Source organism: Homarus americanus, unplaced genomic scaffold (assembly GCF_018991925.1).
Source record: "Homarus americanus isolate GMGI-L3 unplaced genomic scaffold, GMGI_Hamer_2.0 scaffold52806, whole genome shotgun sequence".
NCBI lineage: Eukaryota > Metazoa > Arthropoda > Malacostraca > Decapoda > Nephropidae > Homarus > Homarus americanus.
Genome location: NW_024720773.1, coordinates 7868186 through 7893320, shown reverse-complemented (window position 1 = coordinate 7893320; position 25135 = coordinate 7868186). Strand labels below are relative to the sequence as shown.

At 48.0% G+C, this 25135-nt stretch overlaps 3 protein-coding genes across 4 annotated transcripts in view; 1 reads left to right on the top strand and 2 right to left on the bottom strand.

Moving 5' to 3' along the window:
- The window catches only part of LOC121860993 (glutathione S-transferase 1-1-like), a 143528-nt gene extending 132589 nt beyond the window's left edge, over window positions 1–10939 (top strand). For both annotated transcript variants that reach the window (XM_042358425.1, XM_042358424.1), the window contains exons 5-7: window positions 5436–5583; window positions 6327–6557; window positions 7585–10939. In XM_042358425.1, the coding sequence (XP_042214359.1) occupies window positions 5436–5583; window positions 6327–6557; window positions 7585–7716 (511 nt within the window). In that variant the 3' untranslated portion in view covers window positions 7717–10939. The remainder of the gene's footprint in view (window positions 1–5435; window positions 5584–6326; window positions 6558–7584) is intronic.
- Window positions 10940–19592: 8653 nt separating this feature from the next.
- Window positions 19593–22233, bottom strand: LOC121861145 (basic salivary proline-rich protein 1-like). The gene is made up of 4 exons (XM_042358711.1): window positions 22083–22233; window positions 21246–21555; window positions 20591–20780; window positions 19593–20081 (listed from the first exon to the last, which is right to left on the bottom strand). The coding sequence occupies exons 1-4, from the start codon at window positions 22231–22233 to the stop codon at window positions 19593–19595; spliced, it is 1140 nt and encodes a 379-aa protein (XP_042214645.1).
- An 801-nt stretch (window positions 22234–23034) lies between these two features.
- LOC121860992 (fibrocystin-L-like) overlaps window positions 23035–25135 on the bottom strand; it is a 38496-nt gene continuing 36395 nt past the window's right edge. The window contains exons 79-82 of the mRNA XM_042358423.1: window positions 24955–25091; window positions 24308–24402; window positions 24013–24123; window positions 23035–23398 (exon numbers count right to left, since the gene is read on the bottom strand). Coding sequence (XP_042214357.1) covers window positions 23219–23398; window positions 24013–24123; window positions 24308–24402; window positions 24955–25091 — 523 coding nt within the window. The 3' untranslated portion in view covers window positions 23035–23218. The remainder of the gene's footprint in view (window positions 23399–24012; window positions 24124–24307; window positions 24403–24954; window positions 25092–25135) is intronic.

Here is a 25135-nt window from a genome sequence, read left to right as displayed (position 1 = left end):
GTTACTCGAGTACACCTACGTCTCTTACACCCACGGCCTCAATATCTGTCTATGAATCTCTGTCTATTCTTTTGCTAAATACGAGTTGGTGGACAGGTGGAGTCATCTCATATTTCTTTCGTTGGGGGGAGTCTTGTTTACCTACGCTGAGTCGTCTACTGGAGCGTCTGAGAGAGAGAGAGAGAGATAATATCACCTGCCTCTTGGTTCATGGTGGTCCTCTCGTTCCCACACAACCAAGAGGTCCCCCCCCCCCGCCACCAGGCAGCCATGGATGGACGACACAAAGAAGGGTCATTCAGGGGGGGTGGGGGTCGGGTCATGTTGGAGGTTCAGTCGGGGATTCGATTAAGGATTCATTTAAGGAGTCGTTGAGTTTTTTTTCTTTCTTCCATGTCCCGTATTAACCATCTCCTTCCTTCCCTCCCCTGTACCCCTCCTCCTCTCTCCTCTCTCCTTCCCTTCCCTTAAGTCGTGACTGATCTTCACCCCCTTCCCCTGACCTTCCATATTTATGCTAGGCCTACCTGAGAGGAGGGGGGGGGTGGAGAAGGGGCACAAGGTAGAGAAGGCGTGAGGATTTAAAGGGACGGGAGAAAGTGAGGTAGGGACGTGAAGCCTTTGGGGGAGGGGGTTACTGGAGAAGCCTTAGGGAGGACGTGGGAGGGCGTGGAGGGGTCACGGTCATAAATTTGGACAATGTGGTTGAAGATGGAAGCAATGATGGAAGAGTGACAAGCTGGTGATGGGTATTAGGTAGTCTCTCTCACCCCCCCGTCACACACACTCACTCTTCGTCGTCGACACACACTCGCATTCTTCTTCTCTGTGTTTGGTCAGATTCAGATTTGCCCCCGAGGTCTCTGTGTTTGGTCGTGTTTCCGTTCCTCTCTCCTTCATTTATCTTTTTGACTACTTATCATTATTTTTTTCTATATTTTATCTCTTCCCCTTTTCGATTGTTCTTGATCTCGTTTCGTCTCATTCCATTCTCCCCATTTCTCTTCCCTGTCTCTTTTTACTCCCGCTCTATCTATCTTTCCGTCTCTATTACCCCCCTCCCCCTCCCCTATCTCTCCTAGACATGGCATGCCTCCACACAGGGAACTCGGCACTGCCTAAATATTTACACCATCCTTCAACCCGGGCGTCAGGGTGGCCAACACAACGCCATCAAACCCGGGAGTGTATCTTACAAGCTTGCGTCTATGCATCTGTAATAACAAGTGACAATCGATTCAAGCTTCTTCCGTCCACCTGTGATCATTCGTGCCGTCTGTCCGTCTGTCTATCTACAAGAAACAACTTGAAATGAAGAATTATAACCGCGTATTCCATCCATTGCCGTGTCTGCTTTGTCTGCCTCTCTGTCGACGAACTACCAACGCAGTCTGCCTGTGGGTCTGTCTTTTTCTGCTTTGCTGCCGGTTATATTATGAGAAGGACGGCAGTGGAGAGAAAGAGATAGATTTCCTGGGACAGTAAACAACGTGAGATGATAAATGGAAGAACTCAACCAGACGGGCGGATGAAGTTTTGGAATTTAATTTGTTATGATCAACGAAGCCCCCAGCCAACATTTCAAACAAACACGTAAAATATATCTTACAAAATCACCTGCTGGATATGAGTGTAATACGAAAACGTTATTAACTTAAATGGGGATATAATGGTGTTTTAAAAAGAGGGCGTTGTCACCGTAGGGGAGTTTTAAAATAGGGGAATTAACAAGACCTTTAAATCGTCTGTGTGCGCAACAAGTGGAACGCCTCTGCCGGGTGTACGATTCGATACACATCAGTTGGTCTCCCGGCAACGTCATGGACAGGAAGCACGCCGTCATGGTATTTACTTCTTTTTTTCCTCGTATTTCCGGCATTCTCTGTAACTGTTCCTGATATAATACTGGGATATTGATTAGTAGTGCATGAGACGTTGTAAGTATGATGTGGCTGTGGAACTGTGAAGACGGTGAGGAAGATTGCAAATGGAGCCGAGGTTCCAATTGGGTGGAGAGACGTCGGCTGAGGCTAAAGGTATAAATATTATGGTAACGGAGCAGACGGTTGAGAATTCCTGGAATGGTAATGCTACCGGCAACATGTAATCACCTGGCGGGGAAAATTTGAGGGCACAGACACCCTCGCTTACCGTAGCTACAATTGGGTGCTCCATATTTAGAGATAATAGCCGTGTGTTGTAATAGAAACGCCTCTCAACCATAGGACTAACTTACGTCCCCCGACCACCATTATCAGGGATTTTCAGGGGATTTAAAAGGACTTCTCTACGTGGGAAGGGGCGTCGTGGTGCATTGGTCTTGGTGATGGTGTGCCATTAAGAGGGTTCAGGTCAGTGCCTCCCTTCCCCCCCTGCACTCTCTCCACCACCTCCCCCACAGACAAGGTCAACACAGACTGGGGTGATGGGGTCTGCCTAATGGACTGTGCAGGAGATATCCAAATTACCCTTTTATTTGCTTAATCGTATTTTTAGTGCCCATATATATGTCCGTTTACGAGTCGTTGGCCGCGAAGATCAGTATAAATATTTCACGACCGTTCTGATCAGTATACAGTATATTGTAATCTATTCTTCATTCAACTAAATATCACAAGAAAATAGGTGATGAATACCAACTTGACTACTCGTGTGAGTTTCTCTTAATGGAGAGATGTCTGGACATTTAAATAGATAATTACAAACCCTTGAGCTGGCAAGATCATGTCTACGTGGCTGTTACCAAGTTTTGTTTTTTCTTCAAACTCTTATGTCTGTAAGGTAGTATAGAAACTCTGTATATTTGATATATAAAAATTAAGTTTTTTCTCGATATTATAAAACTAATTATATTGTTATAGTATGGATGGTAAATAAGAATTAAATATTAAGAAAAATGTAATATGGCAACTTATAAATGCTAACACAGACTGGTTCGTAAATATTAGGGTTTAATTATTGGTTCTTTGTTATGTAATGATGGGAAGACCTCAGCTAGAACCTGTTTCTGTTGGCAGCTATCCCTCGGTGGCTTACTGGTAGCTCTTTGTTGGCTGGTGAAAGCCATACGGTATTTTCTATATATTTAAACAGCAATTGTATGAGACGATGTAGTGTTTTCGGTATTCAGTCAGCCTACTTTAAATGCTTGAGTGGTAGATGGTGTAAAATCAACCATATATGTAATAAATGTATTTAATTAACCACATACCTCAATTACTATTAAGTTGACCATTTATATCAAGTTGGTAGTATGATTTAGTGCATATATTTAGATTACTTTGCAAGGTTGATTCACTCTTTGGTTGCTACATGGGTAATCGTCTGTGGTTGGTCTTTTAGGTGAGCTGAGCTGCCTGTGTGATTCAAGGGACAGAGTTAACGAATTTTGCTGATGGTGTAGGTGCTAAGGTGTGGTGGTATAGATAGGTGTTAAGGTGTGGTGGTATAGATAGGTGCTAAGGTGTAGTGGGTGATGGTGTGTAAAGCGGTTGTCACGGACCACCAGAGAGCCTGACTGACCGTGTCTTGCCATACCTCTCAGCTTGTCAGGAGGAAGGTGAGAGGAGGGGAAGAAAAGAGAGGGTGGAAGACGAAGGTACAGGAGAGGGAATTGGAGAAGAAGAAGATAGAAGAGGAAGAGAGGGGATAGGGAAGGAGGAAAGTAAAGGGAATAGGGGGAAAGAGAGAGGAGGATGAAAAAGGGGTGCCACGAGGAAAAGGGAGGTTGCCAAATGATGGTGCTTGAAGGGGTGTTAATAAGGAACCGGGAAAGGTGTAAGGTGCCCGGTAGGTGAGGGGGAAAGGGGTGCCAAGAGAAAGGGGGGGGGGGGTCTGCTAGCTCGTTCACCTGCCACCCGAAGCAAACTTATGGCGCTAATGCTGGTGTATGAATATTTAATGAGGTAATTAGCATAGGTTCGGAATAGGTGTGAGGTGCGCCCCTCCTGACTTAATGGTGAGGGGCGGATATAGGGAGGGGAGGGGGGAGAAAGAAAGGTGTGTGTTATTTTGGTTGGAGTTAAAGGTAGGTATGTGGTGGTGGTGGCGGCTGTGGTGGTAGTTGTGGTAGTAGTTGTGGTGATGTAGGGGGTTGTGGTAGTAGTTGTGGTGATGTAGGGAGGTTGTGGTAGTAGTTGTGGTGATGTAGGGAGGTTGTGGTGGTGGTTGTGGTGATGGGGAGGTTGGTAGTGGTTGTGGTGATGTAGGAGGTTGTGGTGGTGGTTGTTGTGTGAGGAGGTTGTGGTGGTAGTTGTGGTGATGTGGGGTTGTGGTAGTGGTTGTGGTGATGTGGGGTTGTGGTAGTAGTTGTGGTGATGTAGGGAGGTTGTGGTAGTAGTTGTGGTGATGTAGGGAGGTTGTGGTAGTAGTTGTGGTGATGTAGGGGGTTGTGGTAGTAGTTGTGGTGATGTAGGGAGGTTGTGGTAGTAGTTGTGGTGATGTAGGGAGGTTGTGGTAGTAGTTGTGATGTTAGAGGTTGTGGTGGTAGTTGTGGTGATGTGGGGTTGTGGTAGTAGGGGTTGCTTGGTAGTAGTTGTGGTGATGTGGGAGGTTGTGGTAGTGGTGTGGGGAGGTTTGTGGTAGTGGTTGGTGATGTGGGGTTGTAGTGGTGCTGGTGATGTAGGGGAGGTTGTGGTAGTAATTTATTGTTGATGTAGGCGGAGGAAGATATTTTGAGGGGTGTGTGTGGGTTGCGTGCATGACACAAGACCCCAACCTGGCCCACATTCACCCACCCACCCACCCACCCATTACCACACCCACCCACCCACCAGGATATTATTAGAAGATATGGCAGTACCAGGGCATAAACTTCCGTAATGGTGTGTTGAGGTGATATTTATCCAAAAGACGTCCATTAAAATATTGAAGTTTTTTTAAGTCCATTTTAATTATATAAATTTCCTCTTAAAAATATCTATATTAAGTAATTTTATTAAGGTATGATATAAGAACTAGTTAATATTCGTTTAAGGTATAAGTTCAGTATTTATAAATAATTAAATATATTGTATTCTGATTTTCTTTTATTCATTCATTAGATTAGAATTACTGTACTGTATATAAGGAAAATATTACCAGAAAGTGAGGTTTATTTGTGGATTATGTATTAGTGTTTTAATTTAAAGGTTTATTCAGTTTGGATTTTGGTTTAAGATTTAATTTAGTGTTTATTTAAGTTCTGTGATCATCTGGTGGTAGTGTAAGCTCTGTACTGTACGTGTAATACAGTATATTTGTAAAGATTCAATTATGACCTGATTTAACCTGATGTATCCTTTGCATACCTGAACCTATATGACCAATCACCCTGATCTAACATAGTACATTACCTTGACCCAGTATTGTTTGTAAAGGTCATTAATTCTCCTTTTTAAGACATAACCTGACCTAACCTGACCTGACTTGTGCTGATTTACCGATGGGGGTTTCAGTCGAGCCATCATGATGTACCTGATGAACAAACATGGTGCGGAGGAGAACCAGTACCTGTACCCAAAGGAGGCTGAAGAGAGAGCCAAGGTGGACCGTATGATGTTCTTCGACATGGGCACCCTCTACCACGCCATCAAGGAGTACTTCGTGAGTGGCTCGTTCTTTTCCTATACTGTACTATGCCTCCTGTCGTTTTTACATTAGTTTTATTATTATCTTTGTGATCTCTTCTTCTTTTTTATATCTCCTCCTCCTCCTCCTTCTTCCTCACTATTTGTCTTCTTTACACTTCCCTCTCCACCTCTTTACTCCTCTTCACTTCTTCTGCTCCTCACTCCTCCTCCTCCTCCTCCAACATTAACATCTTTAGTTTATGAAGGAGTTAGAGTGTAAATTAGACCTTAACATATACAGTAGTTGTATCCACAGCATAATATGTATTACTATGAACAATGTGGCCAGTTGGTCTTCTCTGCATACAGTACTAAAGAATATTTGTGCTTATTTCTTACAATATAATTTTCACTTTAGATAGACTTGTTTATGTTATATATATTAATTTTTTAGTGAAATTTGTGTTTAATTATATTTAGCCATTTATTCATGATACTGATCTGTGTCTCATTTACTTAAAAACAGCCATCTCTTGGTGAAGGCTGTGTATGTCTAGTTTCTATTAATATAACTAACCCTTAGTTAAAGCTGTATACATCAATACAGGGATGCCACTTTTAATATTTTATTTGGCTACCACTAGACGATTTTATTCAGCACAGAGGAGAGTCCATACATAAGGGGTTAACATTCCAATAATTTAACAGCTTCAGGATGACAGATAATTTATTCCCAGGTTCCATTTCCTTTTATTTTCACATAGACATATTTTTTAGGGCCCAAAGATCCACCAGGGACTTCCACCCGACCCAGACAAGGAAAACCTCCTCAAGACCAGCCTGGATTACTTGGATCACTTCCTGGAGATTGGTGGTGTTCCTTACCTGTGTGGGGAGAGGATCACCATCGCTGACATCGCTGTACTTGCCTCCGTCACTGAACTCGATGCCATGGACTACAACTACAAGTGCTATGGTGAACTCTTCAGGTGGAGTGAGAGGGTCAAGGTGAGTCAGAGGAGTGATGAAGAGTAATTTTTTTTTTGGTGTTAATGGGAGGGAATTTAGGGAGCCTCAGATATGGGATGTTATACTAATTATTTTAAGATTTTCAGGTTGATTAAAAATAAAAATCCCAACCAGATGAGGTATTGGGTGAATCACGAAGAATGGTTGATTTGGGGCTGAAAACTCAATTAAGCAATGAACATTTACTCATTACATGGCCTGTGATCACTAAAAGACCCGAGGTTCCTTACATGTATACCTTAAGGTTAATTGTCCTCTGTTATCATCTATCTGTAAATTTTAACTCTCTGTGCTCTTAATTTAAGCACATTTGCAGGGGCGGATCCAGGAATATCAAAGGGGGGTCGAAGAAGTTACTGGTGGGGGAATATGGTGATTGCACTGAGCCCATACAGCTGTGGGGTTTGGGGGGGGGGCACTGTACGTTCCCCTCAATTTTTTTTGGAGATCTGACCAATATCATGGGCATTTTGAGGCCATTTTGACGCTTTGTGTACTTGATACTAGGAGACATTCTGAAGTCAATAGTCCAGACTCCCAGGACACTCCCCCCTGGATTTGCCCCTCCTTTTATTCATACTGTACTGGACTGTATTCACTAAATAAAGTTCATGTGTAATTTTAAGAGTTTTGGCTCTTGTGTTAGATTAATACCCCAGAATTTTTAATCAACTGAAGGTCTTCTTAATTATTTCCTAGTTACCTGTGTAGTTATATTCTTCTTTTGCTCTTGTAATGATATTTCCCAGCCATAGAGTTTGGTGTTTGCACATTAACTTTTCCCTCTGGAATCTTGATTTTTCTTAAGGACTACTTTTTGGTGTTTAATCTCTAAAGTTTATTATTTTCTCTGTTCTCTTTCTTATGCCATGCTTTTATTCCCCCCCCCCTCTCCTAATCCTCCTCTGTTTCTTCTTCTTTTGTTTTTTCATATATAAGTGTCTTCCTCCATGTCTTTCTCCTGTTTTAGTTTCTTTGCAGTAAAGAAACTTTTGTCCGTCCACAGGAGAACTTCCCCCACTACAAGGAGTGTTGCCTGGAGGGCGTGGAGATGACCCGAGCCCGAGTCAAGCAACTGGAGGCTGACCTGAAGAAACAGATGGAGAAAGAACGTAAAGCTTCCATCACCAAGAAGTAAAGCGATTGACAGTGTTGGAGGGTAATGGTGATGTCTTTACTCCTCCTCCCTGTTAGGAAATATAAAGTGGATTTTATCATAGATACTATTTATTATTAATTAAATAGATGATAAACTCGAGATAACAGGCAGATGTAGTTAGTTATACGACCACCAGATTCTGTCAGAGTGAATATATATATATTAATTTTCTTTCCCCTCCAATTATCAGATGGATTTTATCATAGACTATTTATTAATTATATGAAATAGTTGGTAACTCAAGATAATAATTAGACAGCTGTATGTAGTTAGAAATTACCACCAGAAATAGTTATAGTTGATCACTCCTGCCAGACTGCTGTTAGATGGGGTGTCCATGACTGCCATCTGTTAATCCATAGGTTATAGCACAAGGTTTACCAGCAGTAGAGAGACATAGATCTTAGCTCAAACCCTTCAACAGAGAGAAAAGATATATTTTTTATTAAAGAGAATGACTGCTCGGTTCTCACTTGAGGAAGGTGTTGCACTTGTTTGTGTTAACTATGTGGTTGGTTAGTGAATTAAAACAGGTGTTGAAATTAGTGTTTTGGATTGACAAGTTAAATAGTTATTGATTTTTTTTACTTTGACTCGTTAGTTCCATGGTTACTGAAGTCTGTTTAGTAGAGGATTTTGTCATAACTAATAAATACATATAATCCACAGTAGTTAATTACATTGTGTACTGACGTTATAGAGGGTTTTCCAAGTGATGAATGCAGTCAGTTCTTAGTAGCCCAAAACATTGTGTGGTTGCTTAGAAGTAATGTTTGATGTATCGTTAATATAACTACATCAGTGAGCAATATACTTAACTGAATTTTGACCGTTTGTTATTTATACTATGTTGTGTAAGTTATGGACTGTGTTCTTATTTAGGTACAGTACTTCAATGGATTCAGTTACAATATGCCCCAGTGATGTATGTTAAGTCTCTGGAAATTTTCACTTCTTCAAAAAGATGTTTTGTTGTGTTTGAACTTTTATTCTTATTATTTTGTTGTTCTGGACAGACTGCACTAGTAGGTGGTAATTTTTGTCCTTGGTATTTTATTGCTTATTGTGTGGTTCTAAGTTGGAAGAAGGTTTTATAAAGGTTTAGGTATACGGTCATGATGTGTAGTAAAGGTTTCCATAAAAAGACAACTAAATTGGAAACGTATCCAATTTACTTTTTCTTAAGTTCATATCTTGGTTCTTGGTTGGACACAGTTTTGATCTCGCATTAAGATACTAAACCTACTGTAATAGGGTTCATGTAAAATCTTGCTGGCAGTATTGCAGGAGTATCAAAACTGAATGCTCTCTACAACAAGGCCAATGGAAAAGTATTATGTGCATTAGATACATAACTGTATTTATCTGATGTCCAACTTTGACAAGTCTAGGAGAGACTTCTTACCCTGACAGCCACACAAGAATGGAACTCCCAGAAATGTGACGACAACAGAATCAATCGCTTCTGTCATAATAGTTTTAAGAATTGAACAATCTAAAAGCAGGAACAATATACTGTATCTTGATGTATAGCATCGTACCATCTTGTTTGCTGATTGGTTGTCAAGGAAGGAAGTCTTATCCAAGTCTGTTTTCATAATGGAAGATTTCATTAGAGGTTGTATATGAGTGTGGCTTACCCTATTTGCCATTGCCATAGGCTAGGCTGTCTCTCCTAATGATGCTGTCATTCATGTACTGGTGACTTGTTGTGTTATAACGACAGTCACCCATATATGAGTGTAGTAGTGACTCGTCATATCTTAATGACAGTCGCTCACATATGCTTGTACTGGCAAATTGTCACGTCTTACTTAATGGCGCAATAACTTAATTAGGCCTGCACTGGTGACTCTGTCATCGTACTCAGTGATGCAGTCACCCACATACACCTGTACTGGTGATTCATGTCTCATTTAATGGTGGTCACCCATATAAGCCTGTAGTGGTGACTCATCATTCTGTCTCAGTATTAATGTTGCTTCTGTTCACGTCATCATCAGCGCCACATACTTGTGTCTTTCAGTGGTCCTTGTAGGGAAGGAGAAGATGTTCTGTGTTAAAGTGTACGCAATATGTACAGTACTTACGTCTCTGAATCTGAATCCACTACATTAGTATCCATTTATCTGATACGTTAATGGTATCATTGTTTTATTACCGGACTCCAACAGAATCCAGAATAATTTTATCAGAAAAATTACTGAAAAATTATCTTCAGTGTTTTGTGACTTGGATTTTGGAATGATTACTTGAGGAATGTTTATTGTTTGTTTTGTATCATTACGTTATCACTTGTTTCAGATAGCAACACAAAAGACCCTAAACCATAACAGATTATGTAGAGCTTTGCAAACGTTTCTGGATTGCTTAAACAGTTCAAAATCTTCCTGAAAAGAGCGACTCATATTATTGACAGAACCACTTTAAAATATCTCTCTTTAAAAACATTTCTAAAACTTGCAAATTCTTGAGATTGAGAGAACATTTTTCCTCTCCTGCAAGATGCTGTAAGACTTTATATATTCACAGCGATGATTTCTCGACAATATTTATCCGAGAATTTGGCAAGTTCTCACACGTCTTAGGACAAATATAACGCAAAAGAATTCTCATCTGTGTAGCAAGTTTGCAGATGGAAGCAATTTGTCCGCTCTATGTAATTTGGTGGTTTTCAAAAGCGCTTGATTTTATATAAGTAACTTGGCTCTCTGGCACAGGGTCACTCTTCACTACTCTCAAGTCGACCTTTGTGTTTATATGTGACCTAAATCTCATGAAAAACTGAGATCTCTTATACAGTAAACTTACATAGTGCTTCAGATGCTAATTCTAAGTAGTCATATATATTAGATAAAGGTTTTCATTCCTGTGTCAAGTATAGGTATATTTAAGTGAAAAAAAATTCTGTAAATGTCCGCTTAACACCAAACAGTGCAGGAATGGCGAGTATATATGATTACAGTACTGTGCCTTAAACCAATTATGATTACCTATGGGTGGTAATTTTTGTTTCCTCTCATAATAAAGATACTGTAATTGGAACTAAACTCTTTGTGACATAATATTCATAGATTAATTATGTTGATTTGAGCGATATACTGTATTGAGTGGGGCCTGTGTCTGGACTGATCATTGTAGTTCTGTTGGTGACATTTTGAAGCTTTCTGTCAACAGTGTGAAATAAAAGTGTTATTCCATAGTTCACCTTCTTGTTATTAATCCTTTAAACACCAAAAATTAGCTCCATATCAAGGGGTAGATCCAGGAATATGGGGGGCACTGTAAATCCCCCGGAAAATATTTTGAAATCTGGCCAATATCATGGGCATTTTGAGACCATGTGCACTTGTAATTCAGTCAGTAACTCTGTAGACCACCTGCCAGGACCACTCTCCACAGTGTCCTCCATGCAGGCCACCACCGAGAGATGTAACCCCACAAAGGTTTCAAGAGCATCTAGGGGTTGCACCCAACTTGTATGGCACAGATTTTTCAGCTTGTACTTCCTTGATTCACGTTAGGTCTTCAAGGGCCCTCAAAGGGCAGCAGTGCCCCTTGGGGCCCTGCCAGGGGTAAAGGAGTCCCTCCAAGGGCGGCAGAGACCCCAGGGGCCCTCTCAGGGGTACAGGAGTCCCTCCAAGGGTGGCGGAGACCCGAGGGGCCCTCTCAGGAGCAGTGGCGCCCTGGACCTTTCCAGGTGGGGGTGGCGCCCTGGACATTTCCAGAGGCGGTGGAGCTGCCGGAGGCCCTTGAAGGGTCGGCGGTGCCTCCAGGGGCCCTTTCAGGGGTGGCAGAACTCCCAGGGGCCCTCCCAGGGGTGGGGGCACTCCCAGGGGTCCTTCCATGAGCCCTATAGCATGCTTAGTCGCAGTCCAACAATCTCTTACTTAACTGTGATTGGTGGACTAAAATGTAAATCTACCAGCCAATAGGACAACAGATCAGTCGTTCAGCACAACACCCCAACTTATGTTTTCCTGTTGGATATTTACTTTCCTTTACATAGTTCCTCATGCGATGATGCTGGAAATGTGATGGGCGGTGTATTTATTTAACGTCTTATCTCCCACTGTTCTAAATAGTGCAAAAACAACTACCTCTAGGGGGCCTACAGGAACAATGCTCCCTGAGGCCTTCCCATTTCTCTTATAAGGTGCGGCGCCCCCGAGTACTCTCCCAGGAGTCGGTGCGCCCAGGGGACCTCCCAGGGGCCGTGGCGCCCCAAACCGCATTTCCAGTGGACTCCGCGACTCCAGGGGCCCTCCTAGGGGCAGTGGCGATCTCTAGCGCCCTCCCAGGGGTCTTTGCAGGGACAGTAGCAACCCCAAGAGCTATCCCAAGGATGTCGGTGCCCCCATGGGCCCTTCCAAGGGGAAAGGCGCTCCCAGGGGCCCGCCAAAGGAAAGCAGCGACCCAAGGGGCCCGTCCATTGTCGGCAGCGAACCCAGAGTCATTCCCAGTGGCGTCAGAACCTCCAGAGGCTTTTCCAGGGGTAGTGGCGCCCCTAGGTGCTCTCCCAGGGGTGTCAGCGCCCCCTGGGGCCATCCCAGGGACGGCAGGGACCCCAGGGGCCCTACCAAAGACGTCCTGTCCCAATAGACATATAGCTTACCCTATCATGGTGTTGTACATATTGAGTTCGTCCAGCAAGCTCTTACTTAACTGTGATTGGTGGACTAAAAGAAAAATCTACCAAATAACAGCCAATAGGAGAACAGATCAGTCGTTCAGCACAACACCCCAACTTATGTTTTCCTGTTGGATATTTATTCTCCTTTACATAGTTCCTCATGCGATGATACTGGAAATGTGATGGGCGATGTATTTATTTAACGTCTTATCTCCCACTGTTCTAAATAGTGCAAAAACAACTGCCCCTAGGGGGGCTACAGGAACAGTGCTCGCTGGGGTCCTCCCATTTCTCTAATAAGGTGATACGCTCCCGAGTGCTCTCCCAGGGGTCGGTGTACCCAGGGGACCTCCTAGGGGCGGTGGCGCCCCAAACCTCATTTCCAGTGGTGTCATCGACTCCAGGGATTCTCCAGCGGCAGCGGCGATGTCTAGCGCCCTCCCTGGGGCCCTCGCAGGGGCAGTAGCACCAAAAGGGCTATTCCAAGGGTGTCGGCGTCCCCAAGGGCCCTTCCAAACGCAAAGACGCTCCCAGGGGCCCACCAAGGGAAAGCAGCGACCCAAGGGGCCCTTTCATTGTCAGCAGCGAATCCAGAGTCATTCCTAGTGGCGTCAGAACATCGAGAGGCTTTCCCAGGGGTAGTGGCGCCCCTAGGGGCTCTCCCAGGGGTGTCGACGCCCCCTGGGGCCATCCCAAAGACTGCAGGGACCCCAGGGGCCCTACCAAAGGCGTCCTGTCTCAATAAACCTATAGCTTACCCTATCATGGTGTCATAAATATTGAATTCGTCCAGCAAGCTCTTACTTAACTGTGATTGGTGGACTAAAATAAAAATCTACCAAATAACAGCCAATAGGAGAACAGATCAGTCGTTCAGCACAACACCCCAACTTATGTTTTCCTGTTGGATATTTCCTCTCCTTTACATAGTTCCTCATGCGATGATACTGGAAATGTGATGGGCGGTGTATTTATTTAACGTCTTATCTCCCACTGTTCTAAATAGTGCAAAAACATCTGCCCCTAGGGGGCTACAGGAGCAGTGCTCCCTGGGTCCCACCCATTTCTCTAATAAGGTGATACGCTCCCGAGTGCTCTCCCAGGGCTCGGTGCACCCAGGGGACCTCCTAGGGGTGGTGGCGCCCCAAACCTCATTTCCAGTGGTGTCAGCGACTCCAGGGATTCTCCAGCGGCAGCGGCGATGTCTGGCGCCCTCCCTGGGGCCCTCGCAGAGGCAGTAGCACCAAAAGGGGTATCCCAAGGGTGTCGGCGTCCCCAAGGGCCCTTCCAAGGGCAAAGACGCTCCCATGGGCCCGCCAAGGAAAAGCAGCGACCCAAGGGGCCCTTCCATTGTAAGCAGCGAATCCAGAGTCATTCCCAGTGGCGTCAGAACATCGAGAGGCTTTCCCAGGGGTAGTGGCGTCCCTAGGGGCTCTCCCAGGGGTGTCGTCGCCCCCTGGGGCAATCCCAGAGACTGCAGGGATCCCAGGGGCCCTACCAAAGGCGTCCTATCTCAATAAACCTTTAGCTTACCCTATCATGGTGTCGTAAATATTGAATTCGTCCAGCAAGCTCCTACTTAACTGTGATTGGTGGACTAAAATAAAAATCTACCAAATAACAGCCAATAGGAGAACAGATCAGTCGTTCAGCACAACACCCCAACTTATGTTTTCCTGTTGGATATTTCCTCTCCTTTACATAGTTCCTCATGCGATGATACTGGAAATGTGATGGGCGGTGTATTTATTTAACGTCTTATCTCCCACTGTTCTAAATAGTGGAAAAACATCTGCCCCTAGGGGGCTACAGGAGCAGTGCTCCCTGGGTCCCACCCATTTCTCTAATAAGACGCTGCGCTCCCGAGTGCTCTCCCAGGGGTCGGTGTGCCCAGGGGACCTCCCAGGGGCGGTGGCGCCCCAAACCTCATTTCCAGTGGCGTCGGCGACTCCAGGCATTCTCCAGCGGCAGCGGCGATGTCTGGCGCCCTCCCTGGGGCCCTCGCAGGGGCAGTAGCACCTAAAGGGCTATCCCAAGGGTGTCGGCGCCCCCAAGGGCCCTTCCAAGGGCAAATACGCTCCCAGGGGCCCACCAAGGGAAAGCAGCGACCCAAGGGGCCCTTCCATTTTCAGCAGCGAATCCAGAGTCATTCCCAGTTGCGTCAGAACATCGAGAGGCTTTCCCAGGGGTATTGGCGCCTCTAGGGGCTCTCCCAGGGGTGTCGGCGCCCCCTGGGGCCATCCCAGAGACGGCAAGGACCCCAGGGGCCCTACCAAAGGCGTCCTGTCTCAATAAACCTATAGCTTACCCTATCATGGTGTCGTAAATATTGAATTTGCCCAGCAAGCTCTTACTTAACTGTGATTGGTGGACTAAAATAAAAATCTACCAAATAACAGCCAATAGGAGAACAGATCAGTCGTTCAGCACAACACCCCAACTTATGTTTTCCTGTTGGATATTTCCTCTCCTTTACATAGTTCCTCATGCGATGATACTGGAAATGTGATGGGCGGTGTATTTATTTAACGTCTTATCTCCCACTGTTCTAAATAGTGCAAAATCATCTGCCCCTAGGGGGCTACAGGAGCAGTGCTCCCTGGGTCACACCCATTTCTCTAATAAGACGCTGCGCTCCCGAATGCTCTCCCAGGGGTCGGTGAGCCCAGGGGACCTCCCAGGGGCGGTGGCGCCCCAAACCTCATTTCCAGTGGCGTCGGCGACTCCAGGCATTCTCCAGCGGCAGCGGCGATGTCTGGCGCCCTCCCTGGGGCCCTCGCAGGGGCAGTAGCACCTAAAGGGCTATCCCAAGGGTGTCGGCGCCCCCAAGGGCCCTTCCAAGGGCAAAGACGCTCCCAGGGGCCCGCCAAGGGAAAGCAGCGACCCAAGGGGCCCTTCCATTTTCAGCAGCGAATCCAGAGTCATTCCCAGTTGCGTCAGAACATCGAGAGGCTTTCCCATGGGTATTGGCGCCTCTAGGGGCTCTCCCAGGGGTGTCGGCGCCCCCTGGGGCCATCCCAGAGACGGCAGGGACCCCAGGGGCCCTACCAAAGGCGTCCTGTCTCAATAAACCTATAGCTTACCCTATCATGGTGTCGTAAATATTGAATTCGTCCAGCAAGCTCTTACTTAACTGTGATTGGTGGACTAAAATAAAAATCTACCAAATAACAGCCAATAGGAGAACAGATCAGTCGTTCAGCACAACACCCCAACTTATGTTTTCCTGTTGGATATTTCCTCTCCTTTACATAGTTCCTCATGCGATGATACTGGAAATGTGATGGGCGGTGTATTTATTTAACGTCTTATCTCCCACTGTTCTAAATAGTGCAAAAACATCTGCCCCTAGGGGGCTACAGGAGCAGTGCTCCCTGGGTCCCACCCATTTCTCTAATAAGACGCTGTGCTCCCTGAGTGTTTCTCCCAGGGGTCGGTGTGCCCAGGGACCTCCCCAGGGCGGTGGCGCCTCAAACCCCATTTCCCAGTGGCGTCGGCACCCATGATTTCAGCGTGCTGCGGATGTTCGGCGCCCTCCCTGGGACCACCGGTGAGGGGCAGTAGCACCAAAGGGCTATCCCATGGTGTCGAGTGTCCCTAAGGGCCCTTTCCATGGGTGGAAGACCACTCCCAGGGGCCCGCTAAGGAAAGCACAATTCAAGGCCCCTTCCATTTTCGTGCAGCGAATCCAGAGTCATTCCTAGTTGCGTCAGAACATCGAGAGGCTTTTCCTAGGTGTGTTGGAGAAGCCCTAGGGGCTTCCTCCCCAGGTGCGTGGCCCCTGGGGCTATCCCAGAGACGCAGGACCCCAGGCTCCCTAACAGCTATGTCCTGTCTCAATAAACCTATAGCTTACCCTATCATGGTGTCGTAAATATTGAATTGTCCAGCAGTTTACTTAACTGTGATTGTGACTAAAATAAAAATCACCACATAACAGCCAATAGAGAACAGACGTCGTTCACACAACACCTAACTTATGTTTTCCTGTTGGATATTTCTCCTTACATAGTTCCTCATGCAATGATACTGGAAATGTGATGGGCGGTGTATTTATTTAACGTCTTATCTCCCACTGTTCTAAATAGTGGAAAAACATCTGCCCCTAGGGGGCTACAGGAGAGGTGCTCGCTGGGTCCCACCCATTTCTCTAATAAGACGCTGCGCTCCCGAGTGCTCTCCCAGGGGTCGGTGTGCCCAGGGGACCTCCCAGAGGCGGTGGCGCCCCAAACCTCATTTCCAGTGGCGTCGGCGACTCCAGGGATTCTCCAGCGGCAGCGGCGATGTCTGGCGCCCTCCCTGGGGCCCTCGCAGGGGCAGTAGCACCAAAAGAGCTCTCCCAAGGGTGTCGGCGCCCCCAAGGGCCCTTCCAAGGGTAAAGACGCTCCCAGGGGCCCGCCAAGGGAAAGCAGCGACCCAAGGGGCCCTTCCATTTTCAGCAGCGAATCCAGAGTCATTCCCAGTTGCGTCAGAACATCGAGAGGCTTTCCCATGGGTATTGGCGCCTCTAGGGGCTCTCCCAGGGGTGTCGGCGCCCCCTGGGGCCATCCCAGAGACGGCAGGGACCCCAGGGGCCCTACCAAAGGCGTCCTGTCTCAATAAACCTATAGCTTACCCTATCATGGTGTCGTAAATATTGAATTCGTCCAGCAAGCTCTTACTTAACTGTGATTGGTGGACTAAAATAAAAATCTACCAAATAACAGCCAATAGGAGAACAGATCAGTCGTTCAGCACAACACCCCAATTTATGTTTTCCTGTTGGATATTTCCTCTCCTTTACATAGTTCCTCATGCGATGATACTGGAAATGTGATGGGCGGTGTATTTATTTAACGTCTTATCTCCCACTGTTCTAAATAGTGGAAAAACATCTGCCCCTAGGGGGCTACAGGAGCAGTGCTCCCTGGGTCCCACCCATTTCTCTAATAAGACGCTGCGCTCCCGAGTGCTCTCCCAGGGGTCGGTGAGCCCAGGGGACCTCCTAGGGAAGGAGGCTCCCCAAACCTCATTTCCAGTGGCGTCGGCGACTCCAGGCATTCTCCAGCGGCAGCGGCGATGTCTGGCGCCCTCCCTGGGGCCCTCGCAGGGGCAGTAGCACCTAAAGGGCTATCCCAAGGGTGTCGGCGCCCCCAAGGGCCCTTCCAAGGGCAAAGACGCTCCCAGGGGCCCGCCAAGGGAAAGCAGCGACCCAAGGGGCCCTTCCATTGTCAGCAGCGAATCCAGAGTCATTCCCAGTGGCGTCAGAACATCGAGAGGCTTTCCTAGGGGTAGTGGCGCCCCTAGGGGCTCTCCCAGGGGTGTCGGCGCCCCATGGGGCCATCCCAGAGACTGCAGGGACCCCAGGGGCCCTACCAAAGGCGTCCTGTCCCAATAAACCTATAGCTTACCCTATCATGGTGTCGTAAATATTGAATTCGCTAAGCAAGCTCTTACTTAACTGTGATTGGTGGACTAAAATAAAAATCTACCAAATAACAGCCAATAGGAGAACAGATCAGTCGTTCAGCACAACACCCCAACTTATGTTTTCCTGTTGGATATTTCCTCTCCTTTACATAGTTCCTCATGCGATGATACTGGAAATGTGATGGGCGGTGTATTTATTTAACGTCTTATCTCCCACTGTTCTAAATAGTGGAAAAACATCTGCCCCTAGGGGGCTACAGGAGAGGTGCTCGCTGGGTCCCACCCATTTCTCTAATAAGACGCTGCGCTCCCGAGTGCTCTCCCAGGGGTCGGTGTGCCCAGGGGACCTCCCAGAGGCGGTGGCGCCCCAAACCTCATTTCCAGTGGCGTCGGCGACTCCAGGGATTCTCCAGCGGCAGCGGCGATGTCTGGCGCCCTCCCTGGGGCCCTCGCAGGGGCAGTAGCACCAAAAGAGCTCTCCCAAGGGTGTCGGCGCCCCCAAGGGCCCTTCCAAGGGTAAAGACGCTCCCAGGGGCCCGCCAAGGGAAAGCAGCGACCCAAGGGGCCCTTCCATTTTCAGCAGCGAATCCAGAGTCATTCCCAGTTGCGTCAGAACATGGAGAGTCTTTCCCAGGGGTAGTGGCGCCCCTAGGGGCTCTCCCAGGGGTGTCGGCGCCCCCTGGGGCCATCCCAGAGACTGCAGGGACCCCAGGGGCCCTACCAAAGGCGTCCTGTCCCAATAAACCTATAGCTTACCCTATCATGGTGTCGTAAATATTGAATTCGCCCAGCAAGCTCTTACTTAACTGTGATTGGTGGACTAAAATAAAAATCTACCAAATAACAGCCAATAGGAGAACAGATCAGTCGTTCAGCACAACACCCCAACTTATGTTTTCCTGTTGGATGTTATTCTCCTTTACATAGTTCTCATGCGATGATACTGGAAATATGATGGGCGGTGTATTTTACATTTAACGTCTTATCTCCACTGTTCTAAATAGTGCAGAACAACTGCCCTATAGGGGCTACAGGAACAGTGCTCCTGGAAGCCCTCCCATTTCTCTTATAAGGTGCGGCGCTCCCAAGTGCTCTCCCAGGGGTCGGTGCGCCCTGGGGACCTCACAGGGGCGGTGGCGCCGCAAACCTCATTTCCAGTGAGGACGGCAACTCCAGGGACCCTCCTAGGGGCAGCAGCGATATCTGGCGCCCTCTAAGGGGCCCTCGCAGGGACAGTAGCACCCCAAGGGCTATCCCAAGGGTGTCGGCGACCCCAGGGGCTTTTCAAAGGGCAAAGACGCTCCCAGGGGCCCGCCAAGGGAAAGCAGCGACCCAAGGGGCCCTTCCATAGTCGCCGACGAACCCAGAGTCATTCCCAGTGGCGTCAGAACCTCCAGAGGCTTTTCCAGGTGCAGTGGCGCCCCAAGGGGCTCTTCCAGAGACAGCAGGGACCCCAGGGGCCTTACCAAAGGCGTCCTGTCCCAATAAACCTATAGCTTTCCCTATCATGGTGTCGAAAATATTGAATTCGTCCAGCAAGCTCTTACTTAACTGTGATTGGTGAACTAAAATAAAAATCTACCAAATAACAGCCAATAGGAGAACAGACCAGTCGTTCAGCACAACACCCCAACTTATGTTTTCCTGTTGGATATTTATTCTGCTTTACATAGTTCCTCATGCGATGATACTGGAAATGTGATGGGCGGTGTATTTATTTAACGTCTTATCTCCCACTGTCCTAAATTGTGCAATAACAACTGCCCCTAGGGGGGCTACAGGAACAGTGCTCCCTGGGGCCCTCCCATTTCTCTTATAAGGTGCGGCCCTCCCGAGTGCTCTCCCAGGGGTCGGTGCGCCCTGGGAGACTCCCAGGGGCGGTGGCGCCCCAAACTGCATTTCCAGTGGCGTCGGCGACTCCTGGGACCCTCCTAGGGGCAGCAGCGATCTCTGGGAATGACTCTGGGTTCGCTGCCGACAATGGAAGGGCCCCTTGGGTCGCTGCTATCCCTTGGCGGGCCCCTGGGAGCGTCTTTGCCCTTGGAAGGGCCCTTGAGGGCGCCGACACCCTTGGGAGAGCTCTTTTGGTGCTACTGCCCCTGCGAGGGCCCCAGGGAGGGCGCCAGACATCGCCGCTGCCGCTGGAGAATCCCTGGAGTCGCCGACGCCACTGGAAATGAGGTTTGGGGCGCCACCGCCCCTGGGAGGTCCCTGGGCACACCGACCCCTGGGAGAGCACTCGGGAGCGCAGCGTCTTATTAGAGAAATGGGTGGGACCAGGGAGCACTGCTCCTGTAGCCCCCTAGGGGCAGATGTTTTTCCACTATTTAGAACAGTGGGAGATAAGACGTTAAATAAATACACCGCCCATCACATTTCCAGTATCATCGCATGAGGAACTATGTAAAGGAGAGGAAATATCCAACAGGAAAACATAAGTTGGGGTGTTGTGCTGAACGACTGATCTGTTCTCCTATTGGCTGTTATTTGGTAGATTTTTATTTTAGTCCACCAATCACAGTTAAGTAAGAGCTTGCTGGACGAATTCAATATTTACGACACCATGATAGGGTAAGCTATAGGTTTATTGGGACAGGACGCCTTTGGTAGGGCCCCTGGCGTCCCTGCCAAATCTGGGATGGCCCCAGGGGGCGCCGACACCCCTGGGAGAGCCCCTAGGGGCGCCACTACCCCTGGGAAAGCCTCTCGATATTCTAACGCCACTGAGAATGACTCTGGATTCGCTGCTGTAAATGGAAGGGCCCCTTGGGTCGCTGCTTTCCCTTGGCGGGCCCCTGGGAGCGTCTTTACCCTTGGAAGGGCCCTTGGGGGCGCCGACACCCTTGGGATAGCCCTTTTGGTGCTACTGCCCCTGCGAGGGCCCCAGGGAGGGCGCCAGACATCGCCGCTGCCGCTGGAGAATCCCTGGAGTCGCCGACGCCACTGGAAATGAGGTTTGGGGCGCCAGCGCCCCTGCGAGGTCCCCTGGGCACACCGACCCCTGGGAGAGCACTCGGGAGCGCAGCGTCTTATTAGAGAAATGGGTGGGACCCAGGGAGCACTGCTCCTGTAGCCCCCTAGGGGCAGATGTTTTTCCACTATTTAGAACAGTGGGAGATAAGACGTTAAATAAATACACCGCCCATCACATTTCCAGTATCATCGCATGAGGAACTATGTAAAGGAGAGGAAATATCCAACAGGAAAACATAAGTTGGGGTGTTGTGCTGAACGACTGATCTGTTCTCCTATTGGCTGTTATTTGGTAGATTTTTATTTTAGTCCACCAATCACAGTTAAGTAAGAGCTTGCTGGGCGAATTCTATATTTACGACACCATGATAGGGTAAGCTATAGGTTTATTGGGACAGGACGCCTTTGGTTGGGCCCCTGGGGTCCCTGCAGTCTCTGGGATGGCCCCAGGGGGCACCGACACCCCTGGGAGAGCCCCTAGGGGCGCCACTACCCCTGGGAAAGCCTCTCGATGTTCTGACGCCACTGGGAATGACTCTGGATTCGCTGCTGACAATGGAAGGGCCCCTTGGGTCGCTGCTTTCCCTTGGCGGGCCCCTGGGAGCGTCTTTGCCCTTGGAAGGGCCCTTGGGGACGCCGACACCCTTGGGATAGCCCTTTTGGTGCTACTGCCCCTGCGAGGGCCCCAGGGAGGGCGCCAGACATCGCCACTGCCGCTGGAGAATGCCTGGAGTCGCCGACGCCACTGGAAATGAGGTTTGGGGCGCCACCGCCCCTAGGAGGTCCCCTGGGTGCACCGACCCCTGGGAGAGCACTCGGGAGCGTATCACCTTATTAGAGAAATTGGAGGGCCCCAGCGAGCACTGTTCCTGTAGCCCCCCTAGGGGCAGTTGTTTTTGCACTATTTAGAACAGTGGGAGATAAGACGTTAAATAAATACACCGCCCATCACATTTCCAGTATCATCGCATGAGGAACTATGTAAAGGAGAGGAAATATCCAACAGGAAAACATAAGTTGGGGTGTTGTGCTGAACGACTGATCTGTTCTCCTATTGGCTGTTATTTGGTAGATTTTTATTTTAGTCCACCAATCACAGTTAAGTAAGAGCTTGCTGGACGAATTCAATATTTACGACACCATGATAGGGTAAGCTATAGGTTTATTGAGACAGGACGCCTTTGGTAGGGCCCCTGGGGTCCCTGCAGTCTCTGGGATGGCCCCAGGGGGCGCCGACACCCTTGGGAGAGCCCCTAGGGGCGCCACTACCCCTGGGAAAGCCTCTCGACGTTCTGACGCCACTGGGAATGACTCTGTTTTCGCTGCTGACAATGGAAGGGCCCCTTGGGTCGCTGCTTTCCCTTGGCGGGCCCCTGGGAGCGTCTTTGCCCTTGGAAGGGCCCTTGGGGGCACCGACACCCTTGGGATAGCCCTTTAGGTGCTACTGCCCCTGCGAGGGCCCCAGGGAGGGCGCCAGACATCGCCGCTGCCGCTGGAGAATGCCTGGAGTCGCCGACGCCACTGGAAATGAGGTTTGGGGCGCCACCGCCCCTGGGAGGTCCCCTGGGCACACCGACCCCTGGGAGAGCACTCGCTAGCGCAGCGTCTTATTAGAGAAATGGGTGGGACCCAGGGAGCACCTCTCCTGTAGCCCCCTAGGGGCAGATGTTTTTGCACTATTTAGAACAGTGGGAGATAAGACGTTAAATAAATACACCGCCCATCACATTTCCAGTATCATCGCATGAGGAACTATGTAAAGGAGAGGAAATATCCAACAGGAAAACATAAGTTGGGGTGTTGTGCTGAACGACTGATCTGTTCTCCTATTGGCTGTTATTTGGTAGATTTTTATTTTAGTCCACCAATCACAGTTAAGTAAGAGCTTGCTGGGCGAATTCAATATTTACGACACCATGATAGGGTAAGCTATAGGTTTATTGAGATAGGACGCCTTTGGTAGGGCCCCTGGGGTCCCTGCAGTCTCTGGGATGGCCCCAGGGGGCGCCTACACCCCTGGGAGAGCCCCTGGGGGCGCCACTACCCCTGGGAAAGCCTCTCGATGTTCTGACGTCACTGGGAATGACTCTGGGTTCACCGCCGACAATGGAAGGGCCCCTTGGGTCGCTGCTTTCCTTTGGCGGGCCCCTGGGAGCGTCTTTGCCCTTGGGAGGGACCTAGGGAGCACTGTTCCTGTAGCCCCCTAAGGGCAGTTGTTTTTGCACTATTTAGAACAGTGGGAGATAATTATACAGTAACAACTATCATATATTTTATTCCAATCTAATTTTGTAAACTGTTTTTTATTCATTTTACATATATTTTTTCTAATTTTCTTATGCAATACAGACTCATATTAATATTTTATTTATAAGAACGATCTGACGAGGGTGTGAGGGTGATGAATGGTGAGGGTAGAGCGATGACAGCGCCACCAGTCACTTCTTAAACCTCTATATACACTGATTATCTCTTATTCATCCTGTTTGCCTTCTTGTAGTTACACCTGCGTAGTTTCTTGCCCTCCACCCGTAGCTTCCTCATGGTGTACCTGTATCGCTGGATTTGTATTCTGATCTGACTCTTCTTAACCATCAGACACAGCTTCTCCAGTCCTTCCTCTAGCTGGTCTTCACTGCCCATCGCCTAAGAGACAGAGAGTCGGGTGTCACTGATGATCTTATGTTAAATGGGCAAGATCTGACAGTGTTTGTTGTTTGTGTGTTGTATGTTTGGTGTAAGATCTGACACTCATTATTGTTTGTGTGTTGTATGTTTGGTGTAAGATCTGACACTCATTATTGTTTGTGTGTTGTATGTTTGGTGTAAGATCTGACACTCATTATTGTTTGTGTGTTGTATGTTTGGTGTAAGATCTGACACTCATTATTGTTTGTGTGTTAGGTGTTTGGTAAGATCTGGACACTCATTATTGTTTGTGTGTTGTATGTTTGGTGTAAGATCTGACACTCATTATTGTTTGTGTGTTGTATGTTTGGTGTAAGATCTGACACTCATTATTGTTTGTGTGTTGTAGCGTTTGGTGTAAGATCTGACACTCATTATTATTGTGTGTGTTGTATGTTTGGTGTAAGATCTGACACTCATTATTGTTTGTGTGTCGTGTGCTTACAACAAAACACAGAGACACTAGAAAATTGACATCTATTTTACACACCTACATATAAACTACTTATTTAAGCGTTTAAGTGAGTATATATCAAGATATAAGTAAGTATAAGTGAGTATAAGTGACTTACAGTGAGGGAAACAGTAGGTTTAGTACGTCTGCTAGGTACTGTGAGGGTCACTTGATCCCAGAACGCCCCGCCCACTGTCTCCGTCAGGATCTCCGTCAACATGGACTCAAACTGTGAAGACGAAAGTAGTGCTGATGGTAGTCTCTCTCTCTCTCTCTCTCTCTCTCTCTCTCTCTCTCTCTCTCTCTCTCCACACACACACTCCCTACCCTCCATCCCCCATCCCCACACACACACTTCCACTCCCACACACTCCCTCCCCCCCCACATCCCCATTCCCCCCCCAAGACCTTACCTCAGCCTCGTTCCTCAACAGAGCTTTCCTTCTGCCACCTATCACACTCATCTTAACGTTCTTGTAGACAGGATTCTGAGGCGCGACCAACACCTCTGTAGGGGTAGATGAAGGAAGGGTAGATTAGTAAGGGGTAGATGAAGGAAGGGTAGATTAGTAAAGGGTAGATGAAGGAAGGGTAGATTAGTAAAGGGTAGATGAAGGAAGGGTAGATTAGTAAGGGGTAGATGAAGGAAGGGTAGATTAGTAAAGGGTAGATTAGTAAAGGGTAGATGAGATACGGGTAAATCCGACTTCCCAATCCCACTCCAGTCCACACCTGCACCCCCCCACTCCCTAATGCCTTCCTATTTAACACCCCATCACCCCGCTCTCCCCTCCTTAATCCTACTCCCTAATCCCTACTAAATACTCCTCAAATCTCCCTCACTGAATCTTAATCCCTAAATCATAACATTAATCCCCTCCTTAATGCTACTCCCCCAGTTCCTCCCTAGCAATCTCCCTCCCCAGCCTCCTTACTCCCTCATTCCCTCCCTAGCAATCCCCCTCCCCAGCCTCCTTACTCCCTCATTCCCTCCCGAGCAATCCCCCTCCCCAGCCTCCTTACTCCCTCATTCCCTCCCTAGCAATCCCCCAGGACGTACCATCTGTTGTGAAGTCCAATACCCAGCCGATAGGACTGACGGAGGCGCTGAAGTGGAGGCGGTAGGAGGAACCTGCGTCAGCGATAGCAAGATCATTTAACGTGACGCTGGTGATGTTGGCGTCCTGAGCTGTGAATCTGTGAGGGTGTCAGAGGGTGTTAGTGGGTGTGGAAGAGGAGGG